Source organism: Ambystoma mexicanum, chromosome 14, assembly GCF_040938575.1.
Source record: "Ambystoma mexicanum isolate Mex_15411 chromosome 14, UKY_AmexF1_1, whole genome shotgun sequence".
NCBI lineage: Eukaryota > Metazoa > Chordata > Amphibia > Caudata > Ambystomatidae > Ambystoma > Ambystoma mexicanum.
The window spans coordinates 81,952,691-81,972,890 of NC_090940.1; the positions used below are offsets into that span (position 1 = coordinate 81,952,691).

Sequence of the window (20,200 nt, forward strand, 5' to 3'; positions counted from 1 at the left end):
GCATCAGAAATACGATTACGGTGAGTAATGTATCCCATATTTTCATATGCTGCGGGTATATTAACTTTCTTTGTGCGTTATTCGGGATTGCTGCCTTAAGAGACATCCATCTGCTTAAAATACATCCTACCTTATTGTATGGTACTGACATTTGGTCGTTTAATGAGGGGAGTGAGTTTAATAAAATGGAAAGTTTTTGCCTGCGTGCCATTCGCTGCTGCCCCCAGAATATCTTAATATCTGTGAGCGGAGCTATAGCTGACATCCCTTAATTCACTGACCATCCTACGACGATATATTATAATTAAAAAATATGAACCGGCAGAAGAGTGGTCTTTAGCAAATTCTTTTTGTATTAGCTTCCAAGATCTGGACAGCACGCAGACTTCTCATGAGCAAAGCCCGTTACTGGAAACCGTTCCTAGAACCACAAATCCTGATGCTGTACCTGCAGCCAGACTTGCTAAATCCAGAATCAAAGGAAATCTGAAACTTCTAGTTTATGAGCAGAATAAAGAGAACCTAGCGGTTTATGCCCTGGCCACAGAGTACTACAAGCACATGCCTGTCCTGGGGGTTCTGCCACGCTATATGCTGCAGTTTCCCAACCCCAGCATACCAAGGGATTATTTTGGGATAAAATGTAAGCTAGCTAACTCAGGAGAAGTCTCAGGCGCGAGGCAAAGAATGGAAGAAAGTAGAAGACCATGCCAACACGTAAAATCATTTAATGGAGTATGGCAGTGTTGATGCCATTGAGCTGCTGGATCTAGAGTCTATCAGGAATAGATGGGTCTGACGGCGATTGCTCTACTATAGACTACTTTACACGGCTTTGGTGGAGCATTGAAAATCTGACATCTATGAATTGGGCCATGAATTTGAGCCCATGATTAGAGTCTATATTGAACAACCCGATTTCAATTAACAGGCATTGAATTATCTTGATTGCAACTTTTTTTTAAAAAATTCAACTTTATTAACATTTTCCATTATTATATAGTAAGGTATGGCCGAAAGCACAACACAATACCACAATAAACCACTTGACATTGGCCCCTCAATACATTACCCCTATATATTTCTCAAACCCCTTATCTCCTTCCCCACCCCCATGGCATAGGATGTCACTTCCACCTGACCCGAGCGAAACCACCAGTGTCATAGCAGGGCTTGAAGTTGAGATTCAATGAGCAGGAGGTAAAACCAGCTCACTGTCAGGGATCACCCTGTAGGCAGGAGCTAAAAGAGATGCTCTTTTAATGTTTTGTCCATTTTGTATGAACCATTGTGTTTTAACGTATATTAGATGTGTTCGAATTCTTTATCAACATTCTCAAATAATCAGTTAATGTCACATTTACATGTTTGGAAGGCACCGGTTGGCCTCAGGAGCCAAAAGTAGCTCCCAGAGGCTGTCGATTTAAAGCTAACCAGGCTCTACTATGCAAGAAGCAGGAGCTAAATAGCTCCCAGCTCCCCTCAATTTCGAACCATGTCATAGTGTCCTCAAACCTGGCCTGTGAATCAACCTGTCATGCGCCCGTCCCCCTACTCCTTGTGTCCTCTTAACCTTTGCACGTTGTAAAAGTGAAGCACCTTAAGAACCACTTCCACCATCCTTACCGCCCCCTTTCATCTCCTTTACCCCACCGTCCCCTCTTCCGTAGACATGTACCTTATCCGGAATGCCTCCCATTCCGCCTCCACGTTCGTAGCACTGTCTTATATGGCCACAGTTATCCTTTCCATCACATATATATTATTTGCTGTGTTTATCCATTACTTCTTATCCGGGAGGCACACCCTCTTCCAGTGCATCGCTAAGCATGCTCTTGTTGCCAATAACAAAGTGCGCCAAATGCTACTGTATTCCCTATCATTACCCGATAAACCAAATAAAACCAACAACTGTCTTTGTCCGGGGGACTCCTTACCGCTCTTTAATCCATCCAAGCACTTCATCCCAGTAGTTCTACACCCTCTCACAGCCCCAACACATGTGCCAGTAGTCGGCTCGAGCACCACATTCGTGCCAGCAAAAAGGACTCTTCCCCTAAAAACATTTTGGAGAGTCGCACTGGGCCATACTGCCACCTATGCAGTAGTTTAATCTCATGGAGCTTGTACTGGCATTCAGTTGAAACCCTATACACCCAACAACACATTTTGTGCCATAGTCTGACTTTCTCCAAGGGAGTGAGGTCTTTCTGTATCATTGTCCTTCCAGGGCTCAGATGGAATTACTCCCTTCAGTTGCAGGTATGAAAACACAGGCAACTTTACTATTCCCAACTCCTCATTCAGGTCCACCAAGGGAATAAACTGACCATGTCTCCACAACTGACAACCCTTGTTAAACCTGCCTCGAACCATCTCTGAAACATGTCAAATTCTGGATATGGTCCCTCACACACGGGGCCCACAAGTGGCTCAGCGGAAGGGACATGTCATTGCCCCATTCATCTCAGGACCATTCTTCCAAATGACCCCCAGAATAGGGCGTTCTCTAATCCTTCTCAGGATTCGGTCTCTTGGCACCCACAACCGTTCCCCTACCATCGTCGGCCAAAGATGAAAATTGTCCAGCCCCAATCATTGACATTTCCGCTGTCCCCCTCAGATGTGGAATCAAGATGGTGTGCAGCCTTATAATACAGGTACAGGCCTGGGAAACCCACCCCTCCTTTTTCTTTGGTGAGCACCAAAATCTCGTATGTCACCCTGGCCTTCTTTCCCAGCCACAAAAACCACTGAACGCACCCTTCAGCTCCTGAACCATAGAGTTGCGAATCTGAATGTGACTCCTCTGAAATAGGAGATTCTGGGGAGGAAGTTCATATTTATGGCGTTCAGCCATCCTAACCACAACATCGTTAATTTCTCTATTTCTCCGTAGCCATGAACAACTTCAATAACAGTGGGGGGCGGGGGGAAATTTGCTTCATAGAGCCCCCGTATTTCCCTTGTAGCATCTATGCCCAGATGATGCAACTGATCCTCATTGATCTTCATCCTCAACGGGCCCAACCTCTGCCTGTTGTCCTCCCCCATCTGGTCCAACGGAAATAGTATGGACTTCCCTTTATTAATCTTAAAACCAGAGAACACTCTATATTCTACCAACTCCACCGCTGTGGACACTGAAGATACTGGATTTCTATGGTGCAATATTATGTCATCTGCATATAGTCCCAGTTTATACTACCCTCTGCCCACAACAATACCTTCCACTCTGGGGTCATTGCACAACCTCTGAGCCAAGTGTTCCAAGGAAAGAGCAAAGCGTATCAGCGAAAGGGAACAACCTTGCCTTGTGCCCTGTCTCAACCTGAACCATCTTGAAAAACTCTCATTGGTCCAGACATAACTTTGGGTCCAAATATAGAGCCACGATTCCCTACAGAAACCTATTCCCCCCGCTCCAACCTTAATGAGAACTGCCTTCAGGAAGTCCCAATCCACTCTGTCAAATGCCTTCTCCACATCAATCGACAGGAGTGTAAGGTTACCCCCCTCCTCGGGTCCATTCGATAAAGTGCAGAGATTTTTGCATCGTATTGGCTCCTTGGTGCCCCCTTATAAAGCCCACCTGGTCCGAATGTTCCAACCGTGGCATATGGACATCCAGCCTTGATGCCAGGACTCGAGTAAACAACTTTGCATCCACAATGAGGAGCGAAATCGTCTGAAACGACCTACAGACCTGGGGGGGGCGGTCTCTGCCCTCTTTAGCTATTAGCGAGTTAAGAGCCCACACAAACGACTTCAGTACCATCCAGTTTCCAAGATGGTGTTAAACAATTTAACTAGCTATGGGACCAAGATGCCCGCAAATGACTTGTAGACAGCAGAGGTCTACCCATCTTCCTCTAGCACCTTTCCCAACTGCAGGCGTTGGATCGCAAGCCGTCCCAGTGATGGGGAGTATCCATTTCTATAGACTCCTCGGGGGTCAGTATCAGTACCAACACCTCTCTCAAAAAAGCCTCCATCCCCTGCGCATCCAGTTGACCCTTCCCAAATATAGCCCCTCGTAGAAGGAAGCAAAACTCTCCAGTATCCCCCCCCCCCCGGCAACCTCTTCAGAGTAACTCCTGATGTCCTCCCACCCCCCACTACCATTATCCATCTATTGGCGCGCTGCCAACGCAGTCAGTCTGCCAATGGGGCCATCTGCCTTGTCCCCTTTTTAGTAATATTTCTGCTTCCGAATTATCCTACCTTCCTCTACTAACCGGAATTCTTCTCTTACCCCTCACTTCCTCTATCCATTCTTCCACCCCCTCCTCCGATGCCTGTAATCGTCTTTCCAAGACCCAAATCTCTGTGCACAATCTATTCTCCAAAAGAGTCCTCTCCCCTTCTTTCTTGCCCCCTCTCTGATCAAGAGTCACCTCCATGTCGCCTTTGCCGCATCCAACACTGTGCCCTAATCCTCTTCCCCCGTATCATTCAGAAGGAAGTGTTCTTTAATCGCCCCCTCAAACTCCTCTCTGAAAACTGGGTCCTTCCACAGGGACTCGTTGCAGCTCCATAGTGAGTTACTAGGACTCAACCACGCCCAAGATGGGTCAAGGGAGACCAGGCCATGATCTGACCAGGCAATCTGGTGGATCTCTGGACCCAGAGCCACCTTCAGGAGATCTCTCGAGATACAGATAATCAATACACGTATAGGTCCTGTGGGGTGGAGAGTAAAAGGTGAAACCCCTCTCTTGGGGTGCAAAAAGCGCCAAACATCCTGCAGACATTGTGAAACCAGGCAAGCCTGCAATCCTTCCCCACCCACTAAGGGGCCCCTGTTCCTGACGACCCCAATGCTCTTCTATCCATCTTTAAGTCACCCCCCCCCACAGCTAAATTGCCCTATTCCCACATTCTGGACCCTTGCCAACATAGGCTTAAAGAATTTTAACTGCCCTTGTTTGGAGACATACAAGGCCGCAAAAGTAAATCTGACACCCTTGGAGACCGTAAACTAATAATGCTCTCCCCTCTGTGCTCTTCCACACCTTTACTTCCTCCATCCTCAATCTCTTATGTAGTAGGATGCCACAACCTCCTTTCTAGTATTTCCTGACCCTCAGTACACCGGTCCAGAAGACCACAAGGAACCCTCCTTTCCTCTCCCCTGAAGAACCTTGTTTCTTGGAGGAAGAGAACATCCATCCCAACTCTCTGGAACACTCTAGCCACCAAGAATATTTTAGTTGGTTAATTAAGCCCTTTCACATTTAACGTGTAGATCCGCAGGCGATCACGCCCCCTACCCCCTGTTCAGGTCTGCCATTGCCATACCACAGATATCCCCAACTGGTCAGACAACCACATACTCTGACTCCACTCCACTCAGGTCATACAAAATTGCACTAGCCTTTCCCTTATACCAGGCCTCTCCAATCCCCTCACACCCTACCCTTCTTACCCCACCCCCTTATAGTGCCTGCTTCCTTCCAGTAAACATCACTGGTCGAGTAACAGACCACCAATAGTACCCGATCCACCAGGTCACCTCCACATGCTCCACCAAATCAAGAGCACCCCCCTTTCCAATTCCCTCTACCCCCCAACTCCTAGACCACTCCCAGTCTCCTCTCCACATCCCCTTTCTTTAAAATCTAATTGAACCAGTACTCCAAACTGGGGATTAAAACCTTTTCCCTTCTAGGGCGTCATATCAACATCTACGACCCCGGTTGAAACAAAGAAAAGACCACTGTGCGTGAGCAAAAATCCAAAAACATCAGGGTAAGAAGCTCTCAACTGAGTCGCTGGGGAAGTGTTCAGCTTCCTAAATTTCCTTGAACCAGGCACCCGCCGCCTATTGGGCTCCTTAATACACCACTGTCGGCCATCTGCACCCCTTGTTCCCTCATCCGGTACAGACTCTGCCTTTCTGGTCAGCTCTCCAGTGACACTACCGATATCGTCTTCCCTGACCAACTTATATCCATCCACCTCAAAGGGGATAGGGAAGGCGAAGCCTCACCTGTATCTCACCCCCTTCCCATTTAGCCACTTCATAAGGGTTGCGCATAAGTGCTGCTTGGCCAGCGTGAGGGTGAATAGTTCTTGAAAGACTGTCATTTTTGCAGAGCCCTAGGTCACCTGTCCCATAGCTCTTGCCTTTTCCAGGATCTTCAGCTTGTCCGGGTAATTATGAAAAGGAGTGAGGACAGACCTAAAGCCTGTGCTTGACCCCCTGCCCACCCTGTGCACCCTATCCATTTTGGGTTCATCATTGGTGTAGTCTCCCTTCAAAGGTTTCGCCACCTCATGTATGGCTCTCCTCTGGTCTTTGCCTCCCCCCACCCTTCTCATGCTTGCCCAAAAATTGCAAGTTATTCCCCCACTCGATTCTCAATCGTCCATCTTGAGGGTAATTTCAACCTCTCTTCTTTCCAACTCCGCCATTCACTTGTCCATCTGAGTTTCCAGTGTATCTAGGGATGACTGATTATGTTCCACTTCTTGGGATATCTTGTCAGTCCTGCTGTTGATTCTCTCCACTTTACCTTCAATGTCCGTTCTCATTCCCCCTATCTCTTCCATCAGAGAAGCAATATCCCTAGTCATGGACACTGGGCCCCCTCCATTCTCCCCCCTGGATGCTATCTTTGGTGTTGCGACCACCCCCCGCTCGGTACTCTGCCTCTGTGGGTATTCAAATTGTCCCAACTTTGTTTTCCAGTCTGTATAATCTGCGGGGGTCCCCCATACAAGCCCGAACCACTCGCCTCTCCCCTGAGGTCCCACAGCCCTCCACCCAAGTAAAGAGCCTGTACTGTGTGCCACCTCTACAACCGGGGACAACCCGCAAACTCCATCCACCTTCTCCTCAGGAACTCCCCCTCCCCCACCCGGTAGGCATCCTCTCAGATTCCCTCTGAGCAATGGGGGTCTGAACTGCAATCTGCCCACCCGAGCCCATGTATCACTCTGAGGCCACACTTCTGGAAGGGGGACACCAAGATTGGCATATTGTGTTCGACCCTTCTTGGTGCACTATCACCAACTGTGTAGGTACTCTTCTCGGGCGCCCGGGGTCTTGCCTCCATGGTGGGCACCGCCTGGCCAGGCTGACTTTTACACTATATCGGGTCCATCTCCTCACTCTTCCTCTCATAAGCCCCTGGAGTGGGCTGGCCCTATACACGTTGCAGTCTGGCCGGTACTGCCACTCCCGGGGATGGGAGGGCGGGGGGCTATGTCCAGGGCTCGGTTCACCCAATCCCCTGAGCACTGCTCCGATACATCGACTCCTCCAATGTCTATGGGGTGAGGTGGGCACACACCCCTGTTGCATGCCAGGGGGCCCACACCTCACTCTCGTCCCCAGACTGGGACCACACGCCTCCGTCAAGTCCCGACTGTGTCCCCCATCGTCTCACCTCAGTGGGGGGCACCAGTTACGCATCGCCTCCAGTTGCCGCTTCTCGTGGGAGTGTACCATTGTTTAACTCCCCACAGTTTAACTATCCCAGGGGCTGATCCCTCTCCCGGGAGCTCAAGCTCCCAGTCTCCGGCGTCATGCATCCCGCACCTCCAGGAACTCCTTGACCATGCTGAAGAGCGCAGCACAGTAGTTATGGGAACGGTGTCTGTCAGCTAGAAGCTGTTACTCTGCTGCCTCAGTTCTCGTCCCCCACTCCAACTCGCCGGGAGAGCCACACATTAAGTTCACCTCAGCCCTGGTGGTGGTGGCGCTTACAGCACGACGCTGTGGCACCAATGTCCCGAGGTATCCCCTCTTCCCGGACCTCCAGCTCCAGGCCACGGGCCGCTCTAAACTAAGGTGGTGTTGCCGCAGTCCAAGAGCCCCCTTTTTGGGGAAACGCTTTTGGTTTCCTGCACTAGCTGCATCTCGGATTATCTCGACCTCCCTTGGGGCAAACCTTACACTTTTTCCTCCACAGACTCCCAAGGCTATCAGCCACAGTATGAACCGGGGCTTATCCACCCGGGGGCCCAAAGTAGGGGCTCTACCCACCGAATGGAAGCGTCACGCTTAGGCTGCCATCGCACGCGCGACCCCTGGTGGCCTCCTTGATTGCAACTTTTGAATTGTTTTAGTATTGGAGATGGTACAAATCTATTAATGCTCAGATGACTTGGATTTATTCTATTTTACATTGTGAGATCTGTTTTATTGCTTTATTAATTGATATGAAAGGTCTTAAATATAAGACCATGACACAACAATATAATCATATGGAACCTTATTTCTAAAGGAGAATGAATCTATGGTGTCTGATTACATTACTTACCTGTGGTTTATTTACATGCTTAGTGTGTTCCTAAAGACCTAAGACATGTATTTTCATATACTTACTGACTAACTTGAATTATTGGTGTTATTGTGTGTGGACTCATGTAGCCCTAGACCTCTCTCACATTTCTTCTGAGAAGATGCGTTGACTGCTCTTCCACACTTGCCTTGATTGGGTTGACCTCTGTGTCTTCCACATTTACCATATATAGGTTTGCCTCCTAAAATCCCCCCCACCCCGAGGGCTGGTTTTAGAAACCATCTGAACACTGCAGTATATCTTGACGCAGGGAAAGCGTTTCACGGGATTGAGTGTGAATATCTGTTTACTACTCTCAGAAGGGTGGGATTTTGGCACTTTTTTGCGGATGGGTGAGGCTATTTTATGCAGAACCCTGTGCAAGTGTCCTACTGAACGGCCTTGTTCAGGGAAGTGCAGCCTTCAAAGAGTTACTAGACAAGGCTATCAACTCAACTATTTATGTCACAATGGAACACCTGGCTGTTATGTTGGGAGACAACAGACACCCAAGGAGATGGATATGGGGGAGAGTCTGGGAAAATTTGGTCACATGACCTTCTGGCTATACTGCAAGACCCTGATGTGTATTGCTTCTCTGATGATTACAATCAAAGCCTTCTCGTAAATCTTTGGTTATAAAGTGAACCGAAACACATTTGAGATAATGCCAATCTTTCCATCATGTATTAAACACTTATTTGATGACTGCAAAGACACATGGTGCTTCTCTAAAATGAGGTGTGTGCGAATCTGGATATCCCCGTATGATGATACGTTTTGAGAAGCAGTTGCCAAAGATTAAGCAAGAAGTCAAGGTGGTCCTCTTAAAAACTCTTTATGGAAGGTCAACCCTATTAAAATTAATATTGCCCCTAGATTAACTACATCCTTTCAAGGCTCCCTCTTTAGCCACCGAAAGGTATTGTCAAGAAAATCAATGCTATGAAACAGAAGGTTCTGTGGGCTGGCAAACCATAGGATACCGTTTTGGAAACTGCAGTTACCAACCTATTTAGGGGCATGTATGTCCCTAATTTTTCAAACTACCATTTTCTCGGTGAGACACATACATAGACTGTGGAAGCCAGATGGCGATTTGTGGAGACACACTAAATCCAATCAAGCATCACTTTTTATTAACTGCAAAGTCTAAACTTGACAAGAACACACTCAGTTTCTATGTGGAAGCTGTTTTTACATATCCAGTGTACTGTGGGACGAACCCTTATGTTTTCTTAGATGTGTCAATTTGGCTTAATTCTCGGTTCAAAGCTCAAAAGAGTATATTTTGGCCCAATTGGTATCTGGATGATATGTTAAAGATCTATTTGAGGATGGAAAATGTATCTCTTATTACTAGTTGTGTAGGCGCATAACTTGCAAGATTGCACCCACACGGAATACCAACAATTGAGAAGAATATGAACATAGTATTGTGGATGTGTCTAGTTTAGACCCCCAACTGCCCCCAGAATGAAGCTTGTTCTTGTGTGGAAGCATGTATGGCTAATGGCTGCCCAGCAGCTGTACTATACAAACTTCTCGCTGCAACAAACAAGGACGTGGGGATACTGCTAATGTGGCTGCAGGAAATTGGATAGAATCCGAGACCCGAAAGTTGGATGAGCTGTTGCTGCAATGTACCATTGTCGTTGTTGGACTGAAACTTGATTGCTTGTCAAATCAAACTTCATCTGATATATTTGATGCCCGGACAGATGTACAATACAAATCTAAGAGCTGAGAACATGAGCCATCTAATTTGGTTCTGTCAAAAGACCAATGGATTTTGGAACAAGGTGTCTGAGAGAAAAAACCTTGCACTAGAAAATGAAATGCTGATTAAGGCCTCCCTGTTCATCCTGGGCGATGACCAAATGATATGTGACTTGACCAAAGCAAACCAAGCATGGTTGTTCAGAGCGGGCATGCTAGCCACAACAATGATCCTACATGCTTGGAAATCAGTTCAGTGTTTGAACATTGAATATTGCATCCATGCAGTACTTGACTTTGTCAACACCTGAGTGTCATCTATAAAATGATAGAGGCCAGGATTTATTTCAGGCAATCTGGAGACCTTTTTGTGGATATGTATGGTTGAGTCATTGTGCGAGTCAATTCAATAAAGTCCCACACTGTAGTATATAGCCCACTTATCTATGCCCCATGCTATGACATAACTTGTGACCTTCACTGTTAATCACCTCCACTTCAGATTCTCTTGAATGGTCAGTTTGTATTTACTCTTCCGTCCACATTCTTCTAATCACCTCTCCCTTTCATTCTGTTAGGCTTCTGACTGCATGTGACTGTGATTGTTTTAAATTCAGATTTTCGATTGTTTATTTGTGCTTTTACTCTTTATATTCCACTGCCTGTAACTGTTTGCTATCTGTTTTGGATGCATATGTATAAAAATTATGAAATCCCCCCCATCAATCCCATGTCCTGGGAGACCAGGCATCTCTTGCTCTTGGTACCTGCTGCCATGTTGTCTACTCCCTTGACCTATCTCGTCTTGAGAGAAAGGAGATGTACCTCCACCCATTCCCCCAGTTTCTGTTAGTCTCCCTACGGCATAGAAGTGAACCTCCCCCACCCTTCTTGTCAGTTGAAATAATCCACTGTGGTGGTGTCAGACTGCACCATCACTGGCTGTCCCACCGTCTGATCCGTAAACACCACGAGGGCTCTTCTCACTGCCTTCAGTTCCCTCCAATCACAGCTTTTCTTGGCTTCCATTGGACTCCATGCCCTTCACAGAGACTACCATTTAGAAACTCGCCACAGCCTTTGGCACTTGCATCCGTTGTGATGATGAGCAGGTCTGGAGGAGATAGTAGCATACCCTCGCAGAGGTTGTTGTAGCCATCACTGAAGGTCCCTCCTTTCACTGCAGGGTACTGGTACTGCATCCTTGAAATGCTTGCTGGCTAGAGAAGAATAAGTGTGAGATACTGGCGGTCTTAAATGAAGACTGGCCCGCAGTGCCATGACAACAGATACTTCATGATACCTTGTGTCTTGGGTCATACCTTGGGTGGCTCCACTTGTTTCCTGCCGAGCTGCAGTGCTTCCCTCTAGTTTACCTTGTCTTTTTCGTGCAGCCAGCTGGACTTTTCCCAGCTTTCTGTGGATTACAGTTCCTACAACAACGTTGTCCAACTCCAAGTTTCGAGAGATGGAATCCTGGCAGTTTTTCAGGATGCCCCTCATTAATTTTCATGAGATAAATTTGCATGCAATGATTTTAAATGTATGCAAATCTTTTAAAGGATTCTGACCCTCAAGACATGGAGTTGGACAACCCTGGCCTATAAACGTTGCTCCTGTCCTGAAAGGGGTGAGACTTTATTACTTTACCACTCAATCCATCTGAGTTGACAATGATCTGGTCATTGACGTTCCACACTGACTGGCGATCTGGCCCATGGATCAGCCAGTCATGAAGGTACAGGAATACTTCAACTCCTTCCTAAGCCAGTATCTTTGTAAAGGGTCTTGGAGAAGATTGTAGACTAAATGCGAGGAGCAGTGTATTGGAAAAGTCGTCTTTGGACTGTCAAGTGCAGGAATTTATGATGCCTCCTGCGAACGGCAATTTGCAAATAAGCATCCTGAATCCTTTAGGTCCAAAGTGGCTAAGCCGTTTTCTGTGGAAATCGATGGAATTATGCGTCGCAGTGTTACAATCTTGAACCTTATCCTGGCGACCTGAAAGGTTTACCATCGTCAAATTCAACAGCAGCCCAAAGCCCCCCTGTCATTTTAGTCACCAGAAATGCAATTGAAAAGCTGCATTTCCTCCTTTGTGCTGCTGGGAATCTGCAGATTGTGCCCGTCAGCAGCAGCCATTTTATGTATGCTGCCAACTGCCTGTTGCTTCTCTGTAGTCTGAGGTATGGGAGTCTGAACAACTCCAGTCTCTGGGGGTCTTGATGAGAACTCTAGTGTATCCCTTTGGAATGGGATTCAGTACACAAGGGCCTTTCACACACTCTACTCGCTAATGTCTGAACCACCTTTGCCTCCTCCCTATGAAACTGGCCAGAAGCAGGGAGATCCTGTCAGCACCTAGATGACTTGGGTGGAGACTTTGCTTTTGGCCCCTGGAAGAAAGCCATGGGTTTGTGTCTGAAGGATTGATCTCCTTCACTTATTGTCTGTTATTTGTCCTGCTTGTGGACCATGTGCACATTGTCCTCTCAGATTCTCGTCAAACATTCTGGATCCTTTGAATGGCAAATGCAGTGCATCTGCTTTCTCTGCTGAATCCATTGTCCAGTCCCTGACATGGATTTTCCTCCTTCCCGATATCGAGGTTCCCATAGCCAGTGCTACTGTCCTTTCCCATCGAAAAACTGAGTGGACAAGTTCAGTCTGGAGGTGCATTTGTACCACTAAATCCTCAGTCCCTTCTTGCCTATAGCGCCTACAGGTGGTGTTGGATGTAATCCAGAAGCCCCTGTTTAGCATAGCGGCCATGTACGTTACTTCTCGTAGCTACGTGGGCACTTGTATAATTCTTTCTAAAAGTGGTGTCCACGCTCTTGTTTAGGGAGTTCCTTACGGCCAGTAAGGGAAGCTAGCTGACAACCTTCATTGATGTCTGCAGGAATGCTTTCTTTTCCCACCCACGAGCAGATATAGTTTTGTCATAAATCTTGGGACTGCTTACTTTTCAGGGTCCTTCCATTCCTCAAGCAGTCTAGCCTTGTCCTTGATCAGAGGCACATCTTTCTTTGCTGTGATCTGGAACTACCTGACAGTATGACCATCTCATTGGCTGATGTCCGATTGCCAGTACTGCATCTTCTCAAATGCTTTGGTTAATACCTGTTTCACACCCTCAGTTCCGAAGTATTTTCCTGTTGACTCTTCCTATATTCCCTCTGTCTCTGTACCAATAAAAGAAGAGGATGAGTGAAAGTACAGCATCCTGCTTCTTTAGGTGCAAACTTGACTGCTGTCTTTCTCTCTTCCTGCAGGCCCCTCCATCAGCCCGGTTAGTTGTCTATCTGCCAAGAGTCCCTGCCTCCTCCTCTTTTTCCTATGAAGGTGGGAGGGTGGTAAATGAGGAAGATGACGAACAGCTAGGACAGGCGTCCATATTCTTCCTCTTGTGAGCATGATTTCCCGCTAGACACCACCTCCCGGCTTGTTGCGCTTCATCCTGCCAGCACCACCAATATTGCACGTTCAGATACCTGGGCTCCTCTTAGTGGCTCATCTCTTTTTGTGCCATATCCTTGCTCTGGTGCTGTAGCTGCATAACTTGCAGTTCCATCCTGACCTCCTCGCTTCTTTCAGGATCCTGCATCACACCACGGTCCCTCTAGCAAAGCCCAGCAGCCCGGATAGAACCCTAAATTATACCATGGAGCAGCCAGGTCTGGTCCAGCTCATGCCCTGCCATCCACCTACTCACCTGGGATATTCTGACCTGTTACCACTTCCCAGCAGGGGCCGCAGGAGACATCTTCTCCTTCCTTCCCTCCCTCATGGCCCCTTACCAGCCTAGCAGGCATGTGCTTTGAGAAACAACCAGTGTATACGGACCAGAAATAAAACGGGGACGTTGTCCTGGGAGAAATGGATCTCATGCCTGGATGAGGGGCGTTGCTGGAGGTAAGTGGACAAAGAACCTGGAGAGACTGGGAACAAGATGAGACGTCTTCAGAATAAGTATTGGGACGAGGAAGAGGGGAATGGGGTCAATGTAACCTTTGCTTTATGGTGTTTAAGTTGCTCTTAGTCTGAAACCCTCCCTCCCCCCAATCTTCTCACCACCATAACTCCCAACCTGCCTTTCCCATGTGCCATTCCTGTCCTGCTTGCTGAGGTCAGTTACATAGGTGAAGGATACTCCTGCCTTGTAGAGGGAAGTGGTCGCGTACCAGGGAGTCTAAAGACTCTTATTGGAGACTCTCATTGTTTAGCAACTTTAGCATTTTTCTGGGCTTGCCTGCAACAGTTGTGCAGGAGGGAGCACTAAATGCCAAGTCTCTGAATCACCATGAAGGTAATATATTATTAGACTAATGATTAAAGGTATCCCAATTCGCAAAAACGTTTTAGATGCCTCTTTGGTGAACAGTTTATAGTGCAAAAACTCTATACTAAGGGGCAGTTTTCTCCTGTCTATATTTAAGGTAAGGGAGCCAGTCTACTGATTAAACAATGTACAATTTTTAAATGTTTATCCTTTGTTTCTTTTTTTCACAGGTCTTGATGGGGAGAGTGCCTGACCGTGGCGGCCGCCCTTCTGAGATTGAGGCTCCAGCTCCAGAAATGCCCCCCTGGCAGAAGAGACAAGATGGTGGAGGAAGGGGTGGTTGGGGAGGTGGTGGACGAGGTGGCGGTGGCGGTGGAGGAAGAGGAGGAGGAGGCGGAGGAGGTGGTGGCGGCGGCGGCTTTGGAAGAGGTGGCGGAGGTGGCAGGGGAGGGGGAGGAGGAGGATATGGCGGTGGAGGGGGAGGAGGCAGGGGAGGAGGTGGTTATGGAGGAGGTGGCTATGGGGGTGGTGGTAACAGAGGAGGCTATGGAGGTGGAGGAGGAGGATATAGGAGGTATTAACTGAGTCATGACCTACAGCACAAAATCCTACACTGTTAATAAGCAATGGGGATTTGCCTGAACTTCATTTGCATCGTGTGCGCTTTTACTGGGAGAAGGAAACCATTCAGATGTTGTTTAATACTGCCAGAAGCCCCAGCAGCCCTTTATCCTCTGTTTAAAATCCTTCAGAGCAATGGTCCATGCCAGACTGTTGTCCCACATACAGTGGGTGGCTCCAAGGGCCCATGCAGGTTACTGTGATGTCTTGTCATCTTCTTCTGTATTGTCTGAGACCCCCCCCCTACCCCCTTCATATTGCCGATCCATACTGAAGAGCTCCAGCCACCCCGGCCACTGTTCAGTTTTGCAATTGTGGGGCATGTCACCAACCGCAAGTGTCTACAGATCGCCCCAATTGCTACTGCTGTATGTGTGGAGTGGTCTGGAGGCTCAGTGCCGCTTGGGTGGTCCTCTCAGGGCAGTCACTACATCCCTTGTATTGCAGAGTGAACAGGTTCGGTCTGGGGACATCTATGTGTTTTAGCTGACACAGCCGTAGGCTGAGAGTTGGGGGTTGACCTAGCACTCACCCTAGAGACTGTTTGTGTTTTGTTCTTTCCACCAATTCACATTTAAAATGAGTACAGCAAAACCACAATACACAACTGCCTACATTTCTATCTTTTATCAGGGCAGTTATGCGTGAGTTAAGGGCTGAGTTAAAGTCTTCCTTGTAGGTGTAATCCAGTTTCTCATCTAAGAGCTGGAACTAGTTTACATCAGTACATGTTTTACGTGCCAGGAGCTTGCCCACTCTTTAGGCAGTTGCTTCAAATATTCTGCAAACTCTTGTCAGGAGAGGCAATGCTTGTAGGAAACCTCCTATGGTGTACAGACCATCCTAACTTCAGAAACTCCTGCCACCGTGGCTTAACCTTGCCCGGATGTGAAATAACAAACTGGTTGCGGGCCTGTCCACTTTCCTAGACCTTGTAGAAGTAGTACAGTCTGGCTTCGTGTTGGCGAGTCCTGGTTGCAAATCAGCCATACCTAAAATTTTGGTTGTATAAGATGGGCAGTTCCTTCCGCTCAACATTTTATTTTTGTTTTCAATCAATGCATTCTAGTTGTTGAATGTCAATTTTACTCCCAACGTATTGTTTGCGTGTTCTCGACGTTAAAAAAAATTGGACTATGCTTTCTGCCTAATGGAGACTATTGCAGGGCGATTCCCTGTGTCAAACGGTCTTTCAAAGCTGTTGGCAGACCTCCAGCTGAAGTACGATAACTTTGACTCTGTATGAGGCATGGTGGCGAATGGGTTGTTGGACCACCGGCTCACAAGGGATGTTTACACTAGCTCATATAGACCCTAATGACCCGTTGACATTTCATTGCTAGACACAGTACCATTTCTTTTGGGGGTTTGGAGGGTGGGAGACTCGTAGGAACCGGTAGCTATCTCTCTATTTTAATGAAGCTTTGTGGTTACCTGGTGGAGACAGCAGCCCCAGTGGCCTCTGTACAGCACATAGATGTGACATTGCACAACATGAAGTTGCATAATGTCATCAAAACTGGCAGTGATCGAACCTCTCTCTTGCTTTGGGCAGATTTGGCAGCTATTGTAATGCCCTTAAAATGTGGTTAAAAATCAATTTGGTGTTCAATTTAAAGGAGATGAGAGCTGGCGGACAGTCAACTTTGAAACCCCTTTGTAGCATGTGTAAAAAGTTAGTGCCTGATTGTGCAGCCCAGGCACGACTTTTTAACCACTTATTTAACTCACAAATTGTTACCTTATATGGACAGCTAACGAGTTGTGTGCACCTTTGCACAGCTGGATTTACCACTTTTTTAGTTGTTTTTAAGAGGTCTAATTACGGCACTATTTCAAGTCTTCTTTGTCATTGAAAATTAATTTTCATAAATGGGTTTGTTCTTTCTTGTAGTGTGCCCCATGGCCAATTCCAGTTGTGGGGACTGAAGCTGTGTCCGCACGCATTACTGTGACAATGACTTTTGTCGGTTATGTTCTGCCCCTCGTGTATGCAGTAACGGTGCTCTGCTTCTGAATAGAGTTATCATGTGCCCTCACTCTGCGTTGTTCATTCCAAGGCCTATTTCGACAGGGGTTGTGGATCTCTGCCTTTGTGGCAGAGGTTCTACTGTCTGGAACAAGATGATTTTGAAAGCGCGAATGGGCAGATTTCTGTATTCTCAATCTCTGCACCTCTACAAATTACACAAAGTCAGGCAATGTCCAGCATTGATGGACATTTTTGTTTGCATGAGATGTTCCTAGGCTTTGGATCTAAAGATGGTGTTTTATTTTGAAATGCTTACAAGGGTAGCTCCTACTGTGTGGTACTTCGTCCCTGTGCGTGAGCAATCTTCACATCTGAAGCCCCCAATAACAAAATAAAGGGGTTATTCTCACTTTGAGGTGCAGTCACTCATTTTCCTTAACAGACAACTCGCTGGATTGCTTTTGCCACCATGTTCCCAGCGTTTTGTGCTGCTAAATGAGGAGTGTCTGGAACAACAGAATTCATTTGTTCCTATTTTTGTTAAGTCCCCAGCGAAAATGTTTTGAGAATTGGTTTCCTAGCTTTCTTGTATGAACTTTCCATTTTATACTAGCCTTCATTCATCTCTTTGGTTCTAAGTGTCAGTTCCCCACTCTTCACATCTACATTTTCTTTCCAAAATGCTGTTTTCTTGATGCCTAAACACATCCTAGATGCCCCACCATCATCCTTCTTCGATGCCAGTCTTCTCCCAGTTCTTGCCAGCCAACATGGTGTACTGTTTTTTTTGTTGTTTTTTTTAATAACTTGAAATTATGCAATAAACTCAAGTACCGGAGGATGAATTTTGACCAGTCACTTGACAAGGAATCTTTTTATATGTCCTAGATGTTTTTCTACCTATGTATTTGATTGTAAGTTATGGAACTTTAGAGGTTTTTTTCCTTCAATTGTCAGGTCTGTAGAAGATATTTTTTAATTGATGTACAAATGTTTTATTGCGTTTTAGGGAATGAGCCGTCACAGTTGCAAGAGTAGGTTATATTGACTTCATGTTTTCGTCAACTGTGCACACAAAGTGAAGATTTGCAGTGTTCACAGAAAAATGTTTTTGCTACCATCAAAATATGAAACAATAAAGTTTATCTGAAACCATTGCCCGTTTGCTTCCTGCAATTCTGTACCTTTAAAAGTGCAAGGAACCAATCAAACCCAAGTTCTTTTGAAAAGTGAATTTCCCCACTTCTGTCGCTGATCGAAGTGGCTTCAAGTGGTTCAATCTGGATTTCATGCACTATAATGTGCTTCAGCTCAAATATGTGCGTGAACTGTTTGTTCTGATTTGAAGATTTAATGATCAGCAGGAATGTTTTAAAACCCTGTTTGAACTGGTGTTTTTCACACTTGTTACCATGACTGATGTTTCCTGTAATTTGTTCACAGTACAGCAGCAGAGGCAAGTAACACTACAGGGGATATCCATGAGATGGAGTGGGCACTACCCCCTGGTGTATAAGTCAACATTTCTAGGCGTTTCACAGGTAACCCAATGTGGCAACACAGGTATGTGAACACTGTGTACATGACCAGAGAGGAACGCTTGGGTGCTGTGCGCTCAACAAACTGGTCATCAAACCATTCACATTCTAGTCAAAATGGTGACACAGAAGAAACAATTGATGAAGCAGACCCATTTTATCTGGCCAATACTATATAGGGAGAGCAATAGAGTTTTTCCGCAACAGGCTGCAGCTTAGCCGTGCAAACGACTTACTGTCTCCGTCATACATAGCTCGAGAATGCACCATAATGATATTTTTTAATTACACGCCATTCGGTGTACCTGGCATAGCATACGCCGCTCTAGAGCTTGCTTGCTCTCACGCGCCTTTCGCTTTTGAAATTGAGAATAAAAAAGTAGGGTGTGAAAAAGCAGGTTCTATTCCCGAATGGTGTGTTTTTTAATTGAGTAAAAAAGGTAATTTTACAACTGATATTTGCATTGTATTACATTTTTCATTGAATGGAATAATTGCTGTAAATTCATAGATGCATTGTTATCTTGAAGCCTTGGAACAGATTTGAAGAGCTCCTCTTAGTGGCACATACATGCTAAAGGTCTGAATGCATCAATGGAGCTGTTAACCCTTATTTTATTTTTTGGGGGGGAATATGAGCCTGATTGATGGGTAGTAAACTGCCCAGATATGCCACTATGCATAACTGGTCTGGAGTTCTGTTGCCACCTGTATCTAGTAGAATTTAATGATTCCTCTAACTTCTAAAGTCGCTACAGGGTCAGAGGATTGAGACCCTTTTAAACCAACCGCATACTACACAGTTGCCATCTAGCCTTTTTGGATGGGGCAAACGTTCTCAGCTCAGAACTTGTAGCCATGGGAGCGATTAGCAAAAAAGGTGCATCGATCATCTTTGTATCCCTTACTGACCCAATTAATCGGTGGCAAAAGAATTATGGGAATCCTTTTTACTGGTATTAAAGGAGGGGTGCAATCAATATTTGTATAGTTTTAAACTGTACCTACACCTAAACAAAAACTCAAAAAAACCTTTTTGCAATTAAATTCCCAGTGGACAATTAACAACATCGTGCTCAATCTTTGTCCATTGAAAAATTAAGTGTGACATGTATTTGAAAACCTTTTTAGGTGTAGGTACAGTTTAAACCTACAAAAAATATGGAGTGCACCCTCTGTTTATACTAGACAAGCAACACAAGAGTAGAACACCCTTGCCTGTAGGAACATGGTAACCATTGCAACCCTCTGACAGCAGTACTTTCTGACATTCCGCTGCAGCCGCTTTGGCTCAGCACAGGTCCCTTTTAGGTGCGCTCAGTTGCCTGCGGGCAGCCGGACTGGGGTACCTATCCATGCCAGGATTTCTCCCCCCCCCCTCCCTCGAATACATGGTCACTGAAGCACTAATAAATACTGTTTTCGGAGGAGAGTTTATTTAAGGAAAACAAGTTGCGCTCAGTACATGGAGCTGTACTGTAACTGAAAATATAGTGCTTTGTCGCACATGTCATATATGAGGACATCGCAACCTATTTCTACAAGAAGTGTTTAGTTACAGTACAGCTCCATGAGCGTGAAGTTTACCTTAAACTATAATCCACGGCACTGCATTTATGAGTGCTTCAGATGACAATATATTTAAGGAAAAGGTAATATCCCGGCATGGAGAGGTCCCTGCATGCTGCTGGCAATGGCCAAAAGGGTGTGCCGAAAAGGTACCTGTGGCGAGAGCACTGCAACGTGCCGCCCACACCAGAATAGGGTGTTATATCTT

The 20,200-nt window shown here is 46.3% G+C and overlaps 1 protein-coding gene across 1 annotated transcript in view; it reads left to right on the forward strand.

Annotated features, from left to right (window-relative positions):
- The window catches only part of FAM98B (family with sequence similarity 98 member B), a 308,354-nt gene extending 290,312 nt beyond the window's left edge, over window positions 1-18,042 (forward strand). Inside the window, exon 8 of the mRNA XM_069638554.1 lies at window positions 14,523-18,042. Within this exon, the coding sequence (XP_069494655.1) occupies window positions 14,523-14,873 (351 nt within the window). The 3' untranslated portion in view covers window positions 14,874-18,042. The remainder of the gene's footprint in view (window positions 1-14,522) is intronic.
- The last annotated feature ends 2,158 nt before the right edge of the window (window positions 18,043-20,200 follow it).